This window comes from Microtus ochrogaster, chromosome 6 (assembly GCF_000317375.1).
Source record: "Microtus ochrogaster isolate Prairie Vole_2 chromosome 6, MicOch1.0, whole genome shotgun sequence".
In the NCBI taxonomy this organism is placed as follows: Eukaryota; Metazoa; Chordata; class Mammalia; order Rodentia; family Cricetidae; genus Microtus; species Microtus ochrogaster.
The window spans coordinates 86,377,001-86,393,049 of NC_022013.1; the positions used below are offsets into that span (position 1 = coordinate 86,377,001).

Consider the following 16,049-nt stretch of genomic DNA (forward strand, 5'->3'; position numbering starts at 1 on the left):
CCACCACCACCACCACCACCACCACCACCACGTTCTCACAGCACACTCACTCCCACCCTCACAAAGGAAAGAGGCCAAAGTAAGTTGTTGTCTCCGCTAAGCACTGGACCTCAGTCGAACAGACTTGCTTGTGTTGATGTAGATTCTCTACCGTGCAGAAGACAGCTTTACAAATGGTCAGCACGAGCTGTGGGCCTCACTGTGAGGTCGAGGAAATTCAAACCTTGGGATGCTCTGAGGGAACCATTGGTGGTTCTGTTACTAGAAAACCTAATCCAGGGAAAGCAGTGCAGGAAGAGGAGACCTCTCTGGTATAGGGGTAGAGAAGTCTCTGACAAGGGACAATCACAAGTGGTTTAAGTAGGATGGAAAGAAGGGAGAATGGCTTCCCTCTCTTGTTTCTGGGACCATATTGCAGACCGATGTGTAACAGCAAGGACAAACACTGACTTGTTACGGTGGAAAGTGACTGTCTTAGTTAGGGTTTCTGTCGCTGTGAAGAGACACCATGACCATGGCAACTCTTATAAAGGGAACATTTAATTGGGTGGCTTACACTTCAGCAGTTATGTCCATTACCATCATGGTGGGGGCATGGCAGCATGCAGGCATTGTCCTGGAGAAGGAGCTGAGAGTTTTACATCTTTATATGCTGGTGACAGGAAGTGGGCTGAGACACTGGGTGTGACTTGAGCACGCGTGAGACCTCAAAGGCCACCCCCAACAGTGACACTTCCTCCAAGGTCACACCTTCTCCAACAAAGCCACACCTTCTAATAGTGCCACTCGCTGTGAGCTTATTGGGGGCCAATTACATTCAAACTACCATACCTCCCAGTGTGGCTCAAGCACAGTATGTGACTTGACGGTAATTTCAAACCAGGGTCTGGAGAACTAGTTCAGTGCTTCCAAGCACTGACAGCTCTTACAGAGCCCCCAGGTTGATACGCAGTACCCCCTTGGTGGCTTCCACCTGTCTGTAATTCTAGTTGTAGGGGACCCGATGCCCTCTGCTGGACTCTGAGAGCACCAGGGATGCAGGTAGTGCACAAATACATTTGCAAGCAAAACGGTCATGTACATAAAATAAAATATTCAAACCCACTGAAGCTGGACACCGATTCCAGTTCAACTTTAGATTTCACCATGAGCATGCCCGTTAGAGGCTGGCGTTTTCAAGCCATGCTTACCACTCGACGCACCATTTGTGTGAAAACTTAAGAGTAAGGCCTAACAACAAACGGAAGAGATGTACTTACCCTTTAACCTCAATGTATTTATCTATATCACATCCGACAGCAATTTCAAGCGCCTGAAAATGAAGTAATTTTACAAAGTGAATTTAGCAACTCGGACTTGCACGACTGACCTGAGCTAGCTTTAGAGCCAAACACAGTTACATTTTAAATTAGAAACACAGACTATCTATCTCTTATCTGAACCGTGTGGCCCCAGAAGTGTCCCAGATTTTAGAAAGCTTGCATATATCTAATGAGCTATCTTGGGGGTGAGCCCCAGTGGGACGCATCGTCTGCATCCGCAGCTGTACTCCATCAATGCCATGCTTGCAGCCAGGGCTGTAGGTTTTGCCAGCGGGCATCTATTATGTACTTAATTCAAACAGTAATTAGTCAGTGAATTGAGTAGCCTTGCAGGAGTGGTTTATCTTGGTTTGCTAGTCAACTACTGATAGGCTACATCCTAGGCCTATGGCTATTTGTTTTAAACACCCTAACCTCACGTGCCAGACAGCCTACTGTTTCCTTCTGTGGGCCATGATTGCAGGCCGCGCGTGTTTCCACATTCCCAGTGAAGAGTCCAAGAATGGTGGCGCACGTCTTTAATCCCAGCACTCGGGAGGCAGAGGCAGGCAGATCTCTGTGAGTTTGAGACCAGCCTGATCTACAAGAGCTAGTTCCAGGACAGGCTCCAAAGCCACAGAGAAACCCTGTCTCGAAAAAACATAAAATAAAATAAAATAAAATTATAGATTCCAAAAATAAGACTGTAGAGGGGAATGAGAGCAGACTGTCAGCAGCTTTCTCAGCAGATCAAGGATCATTCATTCACAGTGAGCTATTTTCTCAGGTGTCTGGGAAGCTTAGGTCATTTTACAGCTGGCTGTTTTATTTACAAGGCCAAAGCTTCTCCCTACAAATTGAGAGTGGTGTCCTGGCCATCCCTGATAAACGACAGATGTGAACTGAGTTAACCTTTAGGAGGCAGAAATACGTGACCTTGGGTTAGACACTGTCTCCATTGTGGACAACTGGCACCAGAACAGGATATTTATGGTTTGCATCTGGTCACGAGGCTAGCTGACCGGACCAAGCCCCCTAGGGTACCTTATCGCAACTGTCAAATTGATGAAGCAGCCCCCTAGGGTACCTTATTGCAACTGTCGAGTTGCTGAAGTATGCTTTATCTAGCTTTGCGGTCGTTCGGGGAACTTGGGAAACAGACAAACGGGGCTGTCCCCAGGATGGCCTAAGCCCGCCATTTAAGGAACCAATGAAATTGCTGTTGCTATGCTCCCCCATTATGTAACCTGTAAAATCCTATAAATGCGGGTTGGAGAGTTGTTCAGGGTGCTCAGCTGGCGGGAGCTGCTGGGTCACCCACAAGCACTTGTGAGCATTAAAGAAGCCTCTTGCTGACTGCATCCACTGGCCTGGTTTATTGAGTCTGGGGGTATCTCCAAACGTCCTTGAAATGGAGGGTCTTTCACCAGTGTGTAGTGAATTACCGCAGCTACGGGTGTTTAGCAGCCAGCACAGTGTCTGCCAGACTGTGGCAGGACTTACTGACACAGCTCATGCTTACTGGGAGAAACTCTTGGATTCAGTGGGAAAGGCAGCAGTGATGTAATACAGACATTCCACATGGAAAGGGCAACGTTGAAAGAACCAAATAAAACTCCACCACGAGAGAGACCCCACCTCAATGTGTAAGGTGGAATGCATTGAGAACGGCATCTGACATCAACCTTGGGCCTCCACAGTTGTGAACACACAAACACACGTACCTACACATATGTACACCTGCATATATACCACAGATATATACATACATACAAAAGCTATTGCAGTCTGATGTGATGTCTGTGTAAAATACACACACACACACACACACACACACACACACACAACACACACACACATTTTCCCTAGTTTTTGGATATAGGTTCTTGTTACTTTGTCCAGGCTCTCCCTGAACTCTTGAATTCAGTTAACCCTCTTGCTTTTTGCCTGACCCTGATTTGATAAATACGTTGGTTTTGCTCCTGAATTCCTCTGTTGTTGGAAAGATCAAACGGTTTTCCAGGAGGGACATGGTAGAATGATGATTATCTTCAAAAAAATGAAAGAGACTTTTTGTTTCTTCTTGTTTTTCATACCTGGTAACATCGGATTTAAAGTTTAGAGGTTAACATTATTGAATCTCTACCATTAAGAACTCTTGGTCATAGCTTTACTCTGACTGTCAATGCTCAGAAATATATTGCTTAAAAATTGCACACAGCTTATGTAGGACTAAAATAATGACTGCATCGGCCTTAAAAGAAAGCTTAAGAAGACAGCCAGTGTTGAAAATACAGCAGATGGAAGAAAGGAAGGAAGGAAGGAAGGAAGGAAGGAAAGAAGGAAAGAAGGAAAGAAGGAAAGAAGGAAGGAAGACAGGCTAACACACAACTGCTTTTTAGCTTTGTAGAACTGCCCATGTTTCTGTCAGAACCAAGCTCCTGGTTCCCTTTCCCCTGCCTGGAAATCCATGGCCTTTCATTCCTCTTGGCAGAGGAATATTTCACAGAGGGAGTTCTTGGATTTCATTGGCTAAGCATCTCGCCCACAGGATACGGTTTATCTTCCCAGCAAAGCTGATTTGCCTCTCGTCCTACCTAGGATCATTCAGTCTTTTCTTTCCTGCAAAACCCACCCTGCCCTTTCTGCTTACTAAGCTGTCCGTGTCCCATCAAAGGGTGCTTGCCCTACTCAGCGATGTGATGGTCAGGACAAATGGTGTCCATCACGTGATGGTTTCATTTGTAAAACCCCGTTCTCATCCTGTTCTGAGTTGTCAAAAATCACAAGTCCCAGATCCCAGTAACCACAGGTAGGATTAAAAAGATGAGTTGTCTTGTAGGTGGACTTGGAAAAGGATCTGGACAAAGAGGAAATGTGTTTTCTGAGTAAACTACAGCTGCAGGTTAGGCGTGTGGCCTCCTGGACATCTGCTGGGAGACAATCTTATCTTATCCAGAACCTAAAGGAAACCATTTCTCTTTAGTGCCGAGACAGGACAGGGCTGGTCCAGCCTCAGTTCAGGTCAAGCCCAGAAAAACTTATTTTATGTATCTGTATATTTGCATGTTTGTTTGTGTGTGCACCACATGTATTCAGATGCTCACAGAGGCCAGAAGAGGCTATGGGATCCCTTGGAGCTGGAGTTATAATCGGTTGTTATCCAGCCCATGTGGGTGCTAAGGACTAAACCCTGGGAACTCAACACTTAGCCACTGGGCATCCCAGCAGCAGCAGGCCCAGCTGAATTCCCACGTGGGAATTCTAACGACCATTGTCACTGACATGCTGGTGGGCAACATCCCTTCATGGCATAATTCTTCTCCTAGAGAATTAGCGGGGACACCTGGGAGCTGCACCTGTTCAACTCTTGGTGCACGGTTGAGAGGTGCCATGCTGCCTTGTTGGAGACAACAGCTCTATTTGCTGCAGGCAAAGATGGCAGGCTCATTGTAACTCATTCGATCTGGCGGTTTTAACAAAAACCTGACATCATCGGATGGAGAAAGGGCAGAGCCGGCACTGTCTGTCTCTGGACCATTTATTTTCCCAGGAGGCTCACGACTTATTTGATAATTCATGAGCATGGCTCCAGAGTGCAAAGAACGGACCCTGCACTTGAGAACAGACTCTGTAGTCGGTGCACAGGTCTTGACTTCCCTGGCTAACTGGACAACCTGTCTCTGCAGCATCGCGTTTTCCTGTTGCTTAGGAGGGCTGTTGCACAATACTCCACTGGATCTCAGAGACAGGCCATTGTCCACCTGCAGTGGGCCTGCAAGGTTAGGTCTGAATCAGAATTGCTTTGAAACAAAAGAGTAGGGGAAACCTCCCCTCATTCCCAGTGTTATCAGGTAATTATTCTATGGCAGGCATTGTTTTTTGACTATTTTCATAAATGATCCCACCTATCACTTTCGACATTCATATAAGACCAATGTTTCCTTTTACAGTGGGGGCAGGAAGGTCTCAAAGGGCACAGAATCTTGGCCAAACCAGCGAATGGTGTGGCCGAGATCTGAACTCAGATGAGACAAACTCTGCTGGCTAAAGCTGGGCTGGGCAGGGTCAGGCAAAGAGGAAGCCTTGAAATATTCATGAGTAGAGGGCTGGAGAGATGGCTCAGAGGTTAAGAGCATTGCCTGCTCTTCCAAAGGTCCTGAGTTCAATTCCCAGCAACCACATGGTGGCTCACAACCATCTGTAATGGGGTCTGGTGCCCTCTTCTGGCCTGCAGGCATACACACAGACAGAATATTGTATACATAATAAATAAATATTAAAAAAAAATATTCATGAGTAGAGAGGGACAGGAGAAACCACGAGCTTCCGGAAAGTCCCCACAAAGGTGCCGGCCAAAGCTCTGAAGGCAGAGAATCCAGACTTAGTCAAGGTGGCAGGTTCTGCGCTTCTGCTGCAAGATGCAGCAGGGTAGGTGGTGCGGTTGGTGAAGACAGGCGGTGTGGTCAGCGGTGCTCAGCTAACAGTGCCTAGGGAGGCAGCCTGTGCAAACACAGCTAAGGATAGATCACATCCCTAGGATAGATCTTCGTCACAGGGCCCCTTGAAACTCATAACATCTTGCCCTGGTACAAACAGGGTCTTGTCCTACATCTGAAAGGAGAGGCAACCAAGCCCTCCAATAGCCTATTCTGGTTTGTATGCCTGTGCTCTTCGTGTGCTTACAGTACACCGGCTGACTGCTGCTTAGACAGAGAAGTACTAACAGAACACAGATCCAAAGGAGATAAGTACCAGCAACTGCCGGAGCATCCTGCTTCTCTCCTTGGGGGTGTCTCCTGGGCCTTGTCGCGGAGTCCCTCTGCTTCTGCCTGCTGCGTCCACGCGTTCCGCAGTCATGCATCTCATCTCTCTTCTTCATTCATCCTTCCCCTCTCAATCAAAGCTGCTTTCTCTCCCCTCTGAGCTACTTAGTGACTGTGTGCATCATGTTGTCTTGCACCAAGTGTACCGCCCTCGAGGGAGGGCACTTTAGAACTCCCCTTACCAAGTACACAGACTGAACACCAGAAATCCGGGAAGGGGGTGGGGGAGGGTTAGTAAGCGCTTCTGGAAAAAAAGCCAGTGAGTCCCTCTAAATAAATAAAAATGCATGCTCTGTGTGGGTGTGTCTGGGCAGACTCCTTTGACAAATCCTACCCCATGCATTTGTTCCCATCAGTTTCAGTTTCCCGTTACACAGTTTGCCTTCAACCCTTCAAAAACTAATAATGCTGCCTCCTTTTCATACATTTACACAATCCCTCTTTAGTTGAAAGACTCCCAGGAGGCAGAAATTGTATCTTCTGCTTCCAAAACAAAGGATGGATATCTTCCCCGTGAAACATTGCAGCATGAGAAGTAGAGGGGAGAGGACTGCACGGAAGATAAAGGCATTCTTTAGTTTACCAACTATACATTGTTTAGTGTGTGTCTGTGTGTGCGGTGTGCTCGCGTGTGTGCCCATGTATGTGTAGGTACATACAAGTGTAGGCGAATATCCATGTGTATGCTTAAGTGTGGAGGCCTTAGGTTGGTGCCAGGAAACATCCGCAACTGCTCTCAACCTTGTTTTTTGAGGCAGAGTCTCTCCGTTGAAGTCAGAGCTCACTGATGTGACTAGTCTAGCCAGCCAGCTTGCTCTGGGGATCCCCTGACTCCACCATCCAAATGCTGGGATTATCCAAGGTGGGATGCCACATCCACCCAGCCTTTATGTGAGCTCTGAAGAGCCAAACTCTAGTCCTCCAGCTTGTGTGGCAAATGCTTCATCCACAGACCCACCTCCCAGTCCCTGACTATGTCTTTTTGAAGAAAAATAGTTGATCTCCGGACCATGTTACCCACCTGTTTGGAAACTGGACACGTATTTGAAGATTCGGTAGGTCGGAATTGAACAAGCACGAGACCCATGTTCTTTTGCCTGGGAAAAATAATCCATGCAGGTTATGGTAGACTCATGACAGTAGGAGACAGTCAGGAATCAGTCTTTATATCGAGCAAATGTGAAGTCCTATCACATGTGGGGTTGAACCCTCTGAAGAGCTGAAGAAACCTGGAAGGAAGAAACCTGCCTTCCATGAAGGCAGCTCTTCACTATGGAAATGTCCTACGGCAGCTCCAGTACTCCCCCCCACCCCCACCCCCTTCCTGCTCTATTGGATCTCCTCGTTGACCAGATGGTAGCGCAGCATGAAACAGAAGTGAGTATCCGGCAGCATTTTAGGTACTTCCTCACTCTCTTCACAACTATCCTCAGTGTCTGGGTACTGAGGTTCTGCACAGTATAGACCACACATAAAATTATCTAAGATATTTTCTTTTCCATCGAGACCCCTGCCTGAAAAGCAAAATCTTACCAGGAAGTAGTGTCTGAAATCAAGCTTTTGAATCTTGTGTTTCTGTTCTTTTTGAAACCTCTATTTTGCTCAAACACAAAATGATCCACGTACACATGGTACTAAGAAAGGCTTTCTATCTGGCCTTTCTTTGAGTTCAAATCAATTATGCAACTTAATGAGGTTATGAGGTGAACTGTTCTCCATTGTTTCAAAGGTGTTGCCAAGGGGGTGGGGACTCCATAGAGCAAAAAGAAGAGCACATTCAGGAGAAAGCACGTCAAGGTGGTAAAATACAGACTAAAAGAAATGGGTTAAGTTGTAAGATCTAGTTACTAATAAGCCTGAACCAATAGTCTAAACAGTGTGTAATTAAGATTAAGACACAGAGTGGTTATTCAGGAACTGGTGAGCGGGAAAGAAACCTCCAGTTACAAAGGAGAGTCTATATTGAGTTCACAGTTCATAGGTAGAGTTTATCTTGATGAGGACGTGAAGGCAGCAAGAAGAATCACATCCATAGCCAGGGAACAGAGATGGCTAAATGCTGCGTCTGGTCTACCTTTCCCTATTTACATTCCAGGTGTCTTAATTAGGGTCACTATTGCTGTGATCAAACACCATGACCAAAGCCATTTGGGGAGGAAAGGGTTTATTTGACTTAGACTTCTGTATCATCAGAGGATGTCAGGACAGGAACTCAAATAGGGTAGACACCTGGACACAGGAACTGACGCAGAGACCAAGGAGGGGTGCTACTTACTGGCTTGCTCCACATAGCTTGCTCAGCCTTTTTTTTTTTTTAATAGAACTCAGGACCACCAGCCCAGGAATGGCACTATCCAGCATGGGCTGGGCCTTCTCCCATTACTAATTAAGAAATCACCCTATTGCTGGATCTTATGGAGGCATTTTCTCAACTGAGGTTGCCTCCTTTCAGATGATTTAACTTGTGTCAAGTTGACATAAAACTAGCCTGCTCACCAGGGAATGGTCCCACTCACAAAGGTCTGGTCTTCTCACTTCAGTTAGCCCAAGCATGATGATCCCCATAGGCATGTTCAGAGACCATCTCCTAGATAAATCTAGATCTCATCAATTGACAGCTGAGATCAGCCATCCCTCAAAGCCAGAGTGAACAAGAAAGAGTGACAGAGACTACTGTATACAAGAAGCATTTTCTCCAAGCTCTTCCTATCACTGCTCCTCCATCTTGTTGTCTTTTCTTTCTTCTTTGTGGTGTGTGTGTGTGTGTGTGTGTGTGTGTGTGTGCGTGTGTGTATACATCTGCTTGTACATGCATGTGTGTACTCATTTATGTGCTAGTAGGGACCAGAGGTTGATGTCAGATATCTTTCTTAATCATTGTCCACCTTAGTTTTTAAGACAAGCTCTTACTGACCCTCACTGATTGGACTAGAATGGCTGAGCAATGAACTCCAGGGATCATCCCATGTCTCCTTGCCCCCAGTGCTGGGATTACAGACATGTGCCACCATTTCACATAAGCATGAGGACCTGAGTTTGGATCTCCTGCACCCATGTAAAAGATAGGCATAGTGTAATCCTAGCAAAGGGGGCAAAGAGACACAGGATGACCCCTGGAGTTCATTGGTCAGATCATATCCCACTGGATTACAAGGAGCACCTACATTTTAAAGGCTGAATATTCACTTTACATATATCTGACATGCAAAAGAATTTGAAATTTGGACATTGGGAAGGGTGCGAGTTCATTTAAATAAAAGAAAACAAAAACATCAGAAACTCAAGTAATGTATTTAAAAGTCATACTTACTGTAGCTGGAAGTAATTATCTACTAATTCGTAATTTGTTCGCTGAAAAAACGTTGTTAACTGAAAAAGAAAATCAAGAAGTTTCTGTTGAGCAGAAAAGGTGGAAACGGGGCCTCAAGTTAGTATCATTTAGGTTTGACATCTAGATACACTGGAACAGGTTACAGTGTTCATCAGTGCTAACCAACTTTCTGTAAGACACGTTGTATACTTTAGACATTTAAATGTTTGAGGAAGAGAAATAATATACTTGACATTTATTTATTTATCCATTTATTGTGTCTGTGCATGTGTGTGTGCACGTGTCTGTGCGTGTGTGTGCAGGGGTATGCATGTGCCATGGCATACATATAAAGGTCAGAGGACAGCTTACAGGAGTTGGTTCTTTCCTACTGTGTGGGTCCTCAGGCTTGGTGATGAATGTCTTTATGGGTTCAGCCATTACTGGCCTTTTTTTTTCTTCCAAATTTTTCTCTTGTAAAATCTTAATTATGTGTACATTATTGTATGTTGTTCCTTCTTTTACTCGTGTGTGTGTGTGTGTGTGTGTGTGTGTGTGTGTGTGCATGTGCCCATGTATTCCTTGGGGAAGCCAGAGAACAACTTTGGGTGTTGTTTCTCAGGTATCATTTGTGATCTTTAAAAAATGTCTTTTACCTTTTATTTTATGTGTATTTGCCTGCGTGTCTGTATGTATGTGTGCCCTCTGAGCTAGAAGAAGGCATAAGAACCCTTGGAACTGGAGTTACAGATGGTTGTGAGCTATCATATGGGCGCCAAGATTGGTACTCAGGTTCTCTTAACCACCGAGCCATCTCTCCAGATTGTCCACTTCCTCTTGAGGCAGGGCCTGTCACTGAAGTGGAGCTGGTGGTGAGCCATAGGGATCTGTCTGTCTCTAAGAACAAGGTGCTGGGATTTAAAGTGTGTGCTACCAAACCTGGGTTGTTGTTGTTTTAAATATATGGGTTTTGGGGATCAAACTCATGTCCTTGTGCTTACAGGGCAAGCACCTCACTGACTGAATCCTTTCCCAGGCCCCTTTCAGGCTTCGCGCTCCCCACATTCAGCCTTGGTCACTGCAGCACTTTGGTTTTTCTGTCTCCTTACGTCCTAAAATCAGAAGATCACAATGTAATTTTCCTTTTTAGATGGTTCTTCTCTGAACCATCGCACATACCTTCTTTGCTTCAGTTGCCAGAACCCTTTTCTTTTCTGTTGTTTTTGAGAGTTTTTAAAAATGTTCACTCGCTGTGTGAATGTGCGCTCCTGTAATTTCAGCCTCCCAGATTTTGGGGATTTTATTATTGTGTATTAATAATTAGTATATTTTAATGTGTAACAATACATTATATATAATGTGACAATCAATAATGCAATATCATATAATAATATTATGCTCTATATTGACAATACTGTATAATATTAAAATACAATACACAATACTATATACCTTATATTTACCTCTGTTATAGTGATGGTTTGGAAATACGGCTGCAATAACTCTTCAACTATTGTTTGCATTCTCCTCGGCTGTGTAACATACCTTGTTTGTCTCAGAGCTCGTCTGCTTCCTCAGGTATTAGAGCCCCCACCCCAGGAACGGAAACAGCAGATTTATTAGACTGACTTACATGATGTAGGCTGGGTACACAACAGTCGCTGTACCCAAAACTCTGGAGACAGTAACAGCCTGGCAGCTACTTTTAAAGTGAGATGTTTTTTGGCTGGCTTACATGATATGGTCTAGCTAGTCCAACGGGGGCAGTCCTCATGCTAGAGAGGCTGGTAGGCCAGCAGCTGCTTAGTCTAGGAGGCTGGCTGTTTCCACAGTCCCATTCTGGTGCGGAAAGCCTGTGGGTTTCCTGGAGAGCTGCTGGTTTTCATTTCATGTCAGAAGGACAAAAAAAAAAAAATGGGTTCTGATGTCACCAGTAACAGTGGGAACAGTGGTGGTGGCAGTATAACCCGGGTAGATACGCTCATCAGTGAGAGCAAAGGCAAGTAGGCTAAAGCCCAAGGTTTCTCCTCTGACTTGCTTCTGTCTGGGCTGAAGCCCAGATGCCATGCTCAATTCAGACTTTCCATTTCAACTAACCTATTCAAGAAAATCTCTTACAGGCATGTCCAGGAACTAACTTCGGATAATTCTTCCCAGGTGTGCAGAGGCAGATGACCCCTTGGGCTCACCAGCTTACTAGGCTAGCCTACCTGTCGAGTAACATTCTCTGTCTCTCAAAAAGAAGAACAAGAACAAGAAGCAGCTCATGTTTTTATGTTTATTCAAACTAAATAAAAAATACCAACTTACTATACTTTTGGTGGAGAAGCCCGAGGCAATCTCATAGGAGACTTCCTGTGTCCAGGTCAATATATTTGGGCCGAAGTGCTCCACAACAATACTGAGACCTGTATTTTCTAGGTAGACTAATTGAGTCCAAAATGTCAGGGTAGTTCCTTTGTCCATAAAGTAAATTTGACTAAAAATATTGTGTTGAAATGCCACATACGGGCATTGTTCTTGGGTTTTGTACAATACACTTTGGAGCTCCTGATATAAGGGGTATCCCTGATGCTGCAGCCCGTTTTGATCGCTATAACATAGCAAATAAGGTTTAATAAGCTGGTTCTTGTAAAACTCTGTCTTTACTGTTGTGTTCATCCACGCGTGTAGCTTGATTGCATGTGAAATGTCAGACTTGAAAAAGAACATTACGTTATTTTCCATTTTTACCAAAATATTCCCAGTGTGATCTGGAAAAGAGAGAGAAGAGAATGTTTACATGTTATTTAGTTTCGTAATGTTGATTTGTGTGTGCATGTGCCTGCACGTACATGCATAAGCTATAACACACAAATGGAAATCTTGGAAATTTCCTTCTCTCTTTCCTGTTTGTGAGCTCCGCGGAATCAAACTCAGATTGTCAGGCTTGGTGTTAAGCACTTTTGACCTGCGGAGCCCTCTCACTGGGCCAGATTTGTGTTATTTTAAGTCAGCATAAGTCATGTTTTTATTGACGTATGCTTTGAATAAAAAGAATCCCTTCTATTATGACTACATATCTTGAAAAAAACTAGAGGGATCAAGCAGGAACCTTGGCACGTATTCAAGGAGCACGTCTCTTCACCGCCACTATGTCTCTTTTATTTATCACACCACATATGCAGTGTTTTAAGTAAAGAGGATGAATGTGGCAAGGGCAGGACGATCAGAGAAGAGGATGTTACAGTCAGACTCGTGTTTCCTTCAAATTCGTATCCCGGAGCTTTCTTCGCCCCTCTAACGACACTGGGGAACAGAGCCTTTAAGGAAGTAATTCTAGTTAAATGGGGTCATAAGCATAGGACACTAACCTAGTGGGATTGGCATCCTTGAAAGAAGAGGAATACACCCTTCAGGAAGATCTCTCTCTCTCTCTCCCTCTACACACACGCACACATACACACACACACACACACACACACACACACACACACACACTGAGGTTAGGGTCCTGGGAAGACAGTGAGGAGGAGACTGTCTGTCGGCTCAATAGAATTCATTCCTGATAGTGCCTTGACTCTGGACTGGCAGAAATGTGAGGGAATTTATGTGTATTGTTTAAAGCAATCAGCCTGTAGTATTGTGTGGGTCATCCTAGTAGGATAATGCATTCCGTACTGGATGAGAAACCACTGTCTTTCTCACCTTAACAGAGTGCTTGGCCTAAAATGGGACAGGACTAAGGCAACACTCGGAGATGACTGGTTGGAAACAGGGAGGTGGAAGCATGGAGTCAGGGGTGTATGATGCTCAATGTATCTTACATTTGCAAGGAGAGTAAATCACTAATTCATAAATTACCGTAAATAAAATACTAATTAGCTGGGCGGTGGTGGCGCACGCCTTTAATCCCAGCACTCGGGAGGCAGAGACAGGCGGATCTCTGGGAGTTCGAGGCCAGCCTGGTCTACAAGAGCTAGTTCCGGGACGGGCACCAAAGCTACAGAGAAACCCTGTCTTGAAAAATAATAATAATAATAATAATATACTAATTAAATTTGCATAATCAGAAATGTCTGCAGTGAATCAAGAGGTGGAAGGGAAGAAATGTGTGTGGGGATGACGTCGTGGATATTTTTGGTAAATGATTAAGCAGTTACAGGGTACAATTAAATCTGCATATAAATCGAATCTGTCTACAATTGAAAACCTTTCCAAACAAAACAATAGGTAGGCTGGAGAGATGACTTAGTGGGTAAGGGCTCCTACCACCAAACCTGATGACCTGAGATTGGTCCCAAGAGTCACAGGATGGAAGGAGAGACCCATATCCCCCCGCAACGAATAAAAAAACAACCAGAAAAACAGGCTGTTTCAGGACAACCTTAGGTGTCAGGTGTCACTTCTCACCTTGACTTTGCTTGAGATATTTAACTTTTACTGTTGGTTACTGTCCATACCATACTAACTGGCTCATGAATTTCTGGAGCTGTTCTTGTCTTGGCCTCCTATCTTGCCATAGAACATTGGAAATACAGGCATGTGCTTCTGTCTCCTGCTTTGCATTGGTTCTGGGGTTCTGAACTCAGGTCCTAATGCAAATGCCTTACTCAGTTGTCATTTGTAGAGTTTAGTGAAGGCAAAGAAGGGTAAGAATAAATTAGATCATCGCATTAAGAAGCAGACACAGGCCACCAAAATTACAGAGAAGGACTGCTCGTGACACAAGGTCGAAAGGGTGGGACTTTGATAAACAAAACTGACTTCTTTTCAAAGGGGAGGGGGGGGCAAAAACAGAAAAACACAATAGTAGCGACATTTTGCAACGAAGGAAAAGGATGGGCCTTAACGAAATTAAAGATGACAGACAACACATAACTGAGGCACAGAAGAAAGGTGCCTGCTCTGGTGGGAGACCTGAGCCAGTCAGTCTAGACCGTGGGCTTTCCAGAACTGACTTGAGCCGGGAAGAGCGGCGATCAGCGGCGACAGGGCAAAGGAACGGGAAAGCGGGATGGCACATGAGGCAAAAGGACCGAGCCACATGACCATCTCATGCTGTTAAGATAAACTTCATCGACATATACCTCACATAGGGCGTCCAATGGGATGCAGAGAAAAATCTACAGAGTGGCAGCTAAGCACAGAGTAGGTTTAAGTCTCACATGTAAGAACTACATGTAATAAAACGAGATCCACACATTCCTCCTATCAGTGGTGACTATCAGGCACCGTATGAAAGCAAGGGTTTTCCCATACTTGGGAGGAGTGTGGCTCCCTTTGTGACTTCCTGTGTTCCTCTGCTCTTTCTTCGGAGCAGCCCAAGCTCTGACCCTGCACACTTGCGGCAGCGCCTGAAGGCGGCTCCTGACCGGCCCTTCTGTTCCCGAGTTACAGTGATCCATGCTCAGTTCTTAAAAAACGTTGCCAGATGAATGCGATATGGCTGTGATTTTTACATTCAGTCCTTGACATGGTTGTCCCATCCCCCACCCCCATCCCCTCTCCCCACTCCTGCTTGGTCCCATTTACAGGTGATGCTTTCCACTGCGTTTTCGTTTCCTACGTTTCTGTTCTTTTGGTTTTCCAAAATCTTGCTTTCTTGCTGGGTTTCAGGGTTGGTTTTCTGGTCTTTTATTCACTCTCTTATTTCATTTGCTTTTTCGGATTCCCTTTAAGGTTACTGATTTGAAAAACAAAATAAAACAACACAACTAAAACAACATTATAAAACAACAAAAACTAGATTCTTGAGTCCTTGCCTGACATTTCAACTACTTGAGCATGCTCGATTCAGTTACTGAGGAGTTTAGAGAGAATGCCTATTACTGGCGTGTTTCCCCTTTTATTTCATCTAAGCCTCCAACCTATGGCATGGTATTGCCCCACTCAGAGTAGGTATTTTCCCCTTAATCCTATCTGGAAATACTTGGGGCTTTCTTTACTAGTCTCCATGCTTTGTCTTTAGGCTTCTTTTCTTTTTCGAGGCAGGGTTTCTCTGTTGCTTTGGAGCTTGTTCTGGAACTTGCTCTGAAGACCAGGCTGGCCTCGAACTCACAGTGATCTGCCTGCCTCTGCCTCTCAAGTGCTGGGATTAAAGGCGTGTGCCATCACCGCCCAGGTAATTCTGGGTATTTCTTCTTCTCCTCCTCCTCTTCTTCTTCTTGCTTTTGTTTTCTCTTTAGGCATTTCTTAGTCATGACTGACCATCAAAGTCCACTGCTTGTCAATTTGACATTCAACCTCAAACCAAACCACTATGGAGTGCCCCCCGCCCCCTGCAATGATCATGTCTTACAATCAAAACACCATCTCTAAGGCTCATCAAAGTCTTAACAGTCTAAACAGTTTGAAGTTTCTTTTGAGACTGAAGGCAAAGTCTTAGCTGTAAACATGATCAAATTAAATACTTTAGAGGCACAGTAACACAGAATAAACACTCTTATTTCAAGAGAGAAAGATGAGGAAAGAAAAATGGGAAAGCTTTAAAGACAAATGTTTTGCCCTACAGAAATATTCCTTGTATTCGGGCTGGAGAGATGGCTCAGTGATTAAGAGCATTGCCTGCTCTTCCAAAGGTCCTGAGTTCAATTCCCAGCAACCACATGGTGGCTCACAACCATCTGTAAT

General features: G+C 44.8%; 1 protein-coding gene across 1 annotated transcript in view; it reads right to left on the reverse strand.

The window, feature by feature from the left end:
* Catspere (catsper channel auxiliary subunit epsilon) overlaps positions 1–16,049 on the reverse strand; it is a 111,701-nt gene that overhangs the window by 28,203 nt on the left and 67,449 nt on the right. The window contains exons 11-14 of the mRNA XM_013346968.1: positions 11,748–12,190; positions 9,438–9,496; positions 7,149–7,224; positions 1,260–1,312 (exon numbers count right to left, since the gene is read on the reverse strand). Of these exons, the coding sequence (XP_013202422.1) occupies positions 1,260–1,312; positions 7,149–7,224; positions 9,438–9,496; positions 11,748–12,190 (631 nt within the window). The remainder of the gene's footprint in view (positions 1–1,259; positions 1,313–7,148; positions 7,225–9,437; positions 9,497–11,747; positions 12,191–16,049) is intronic.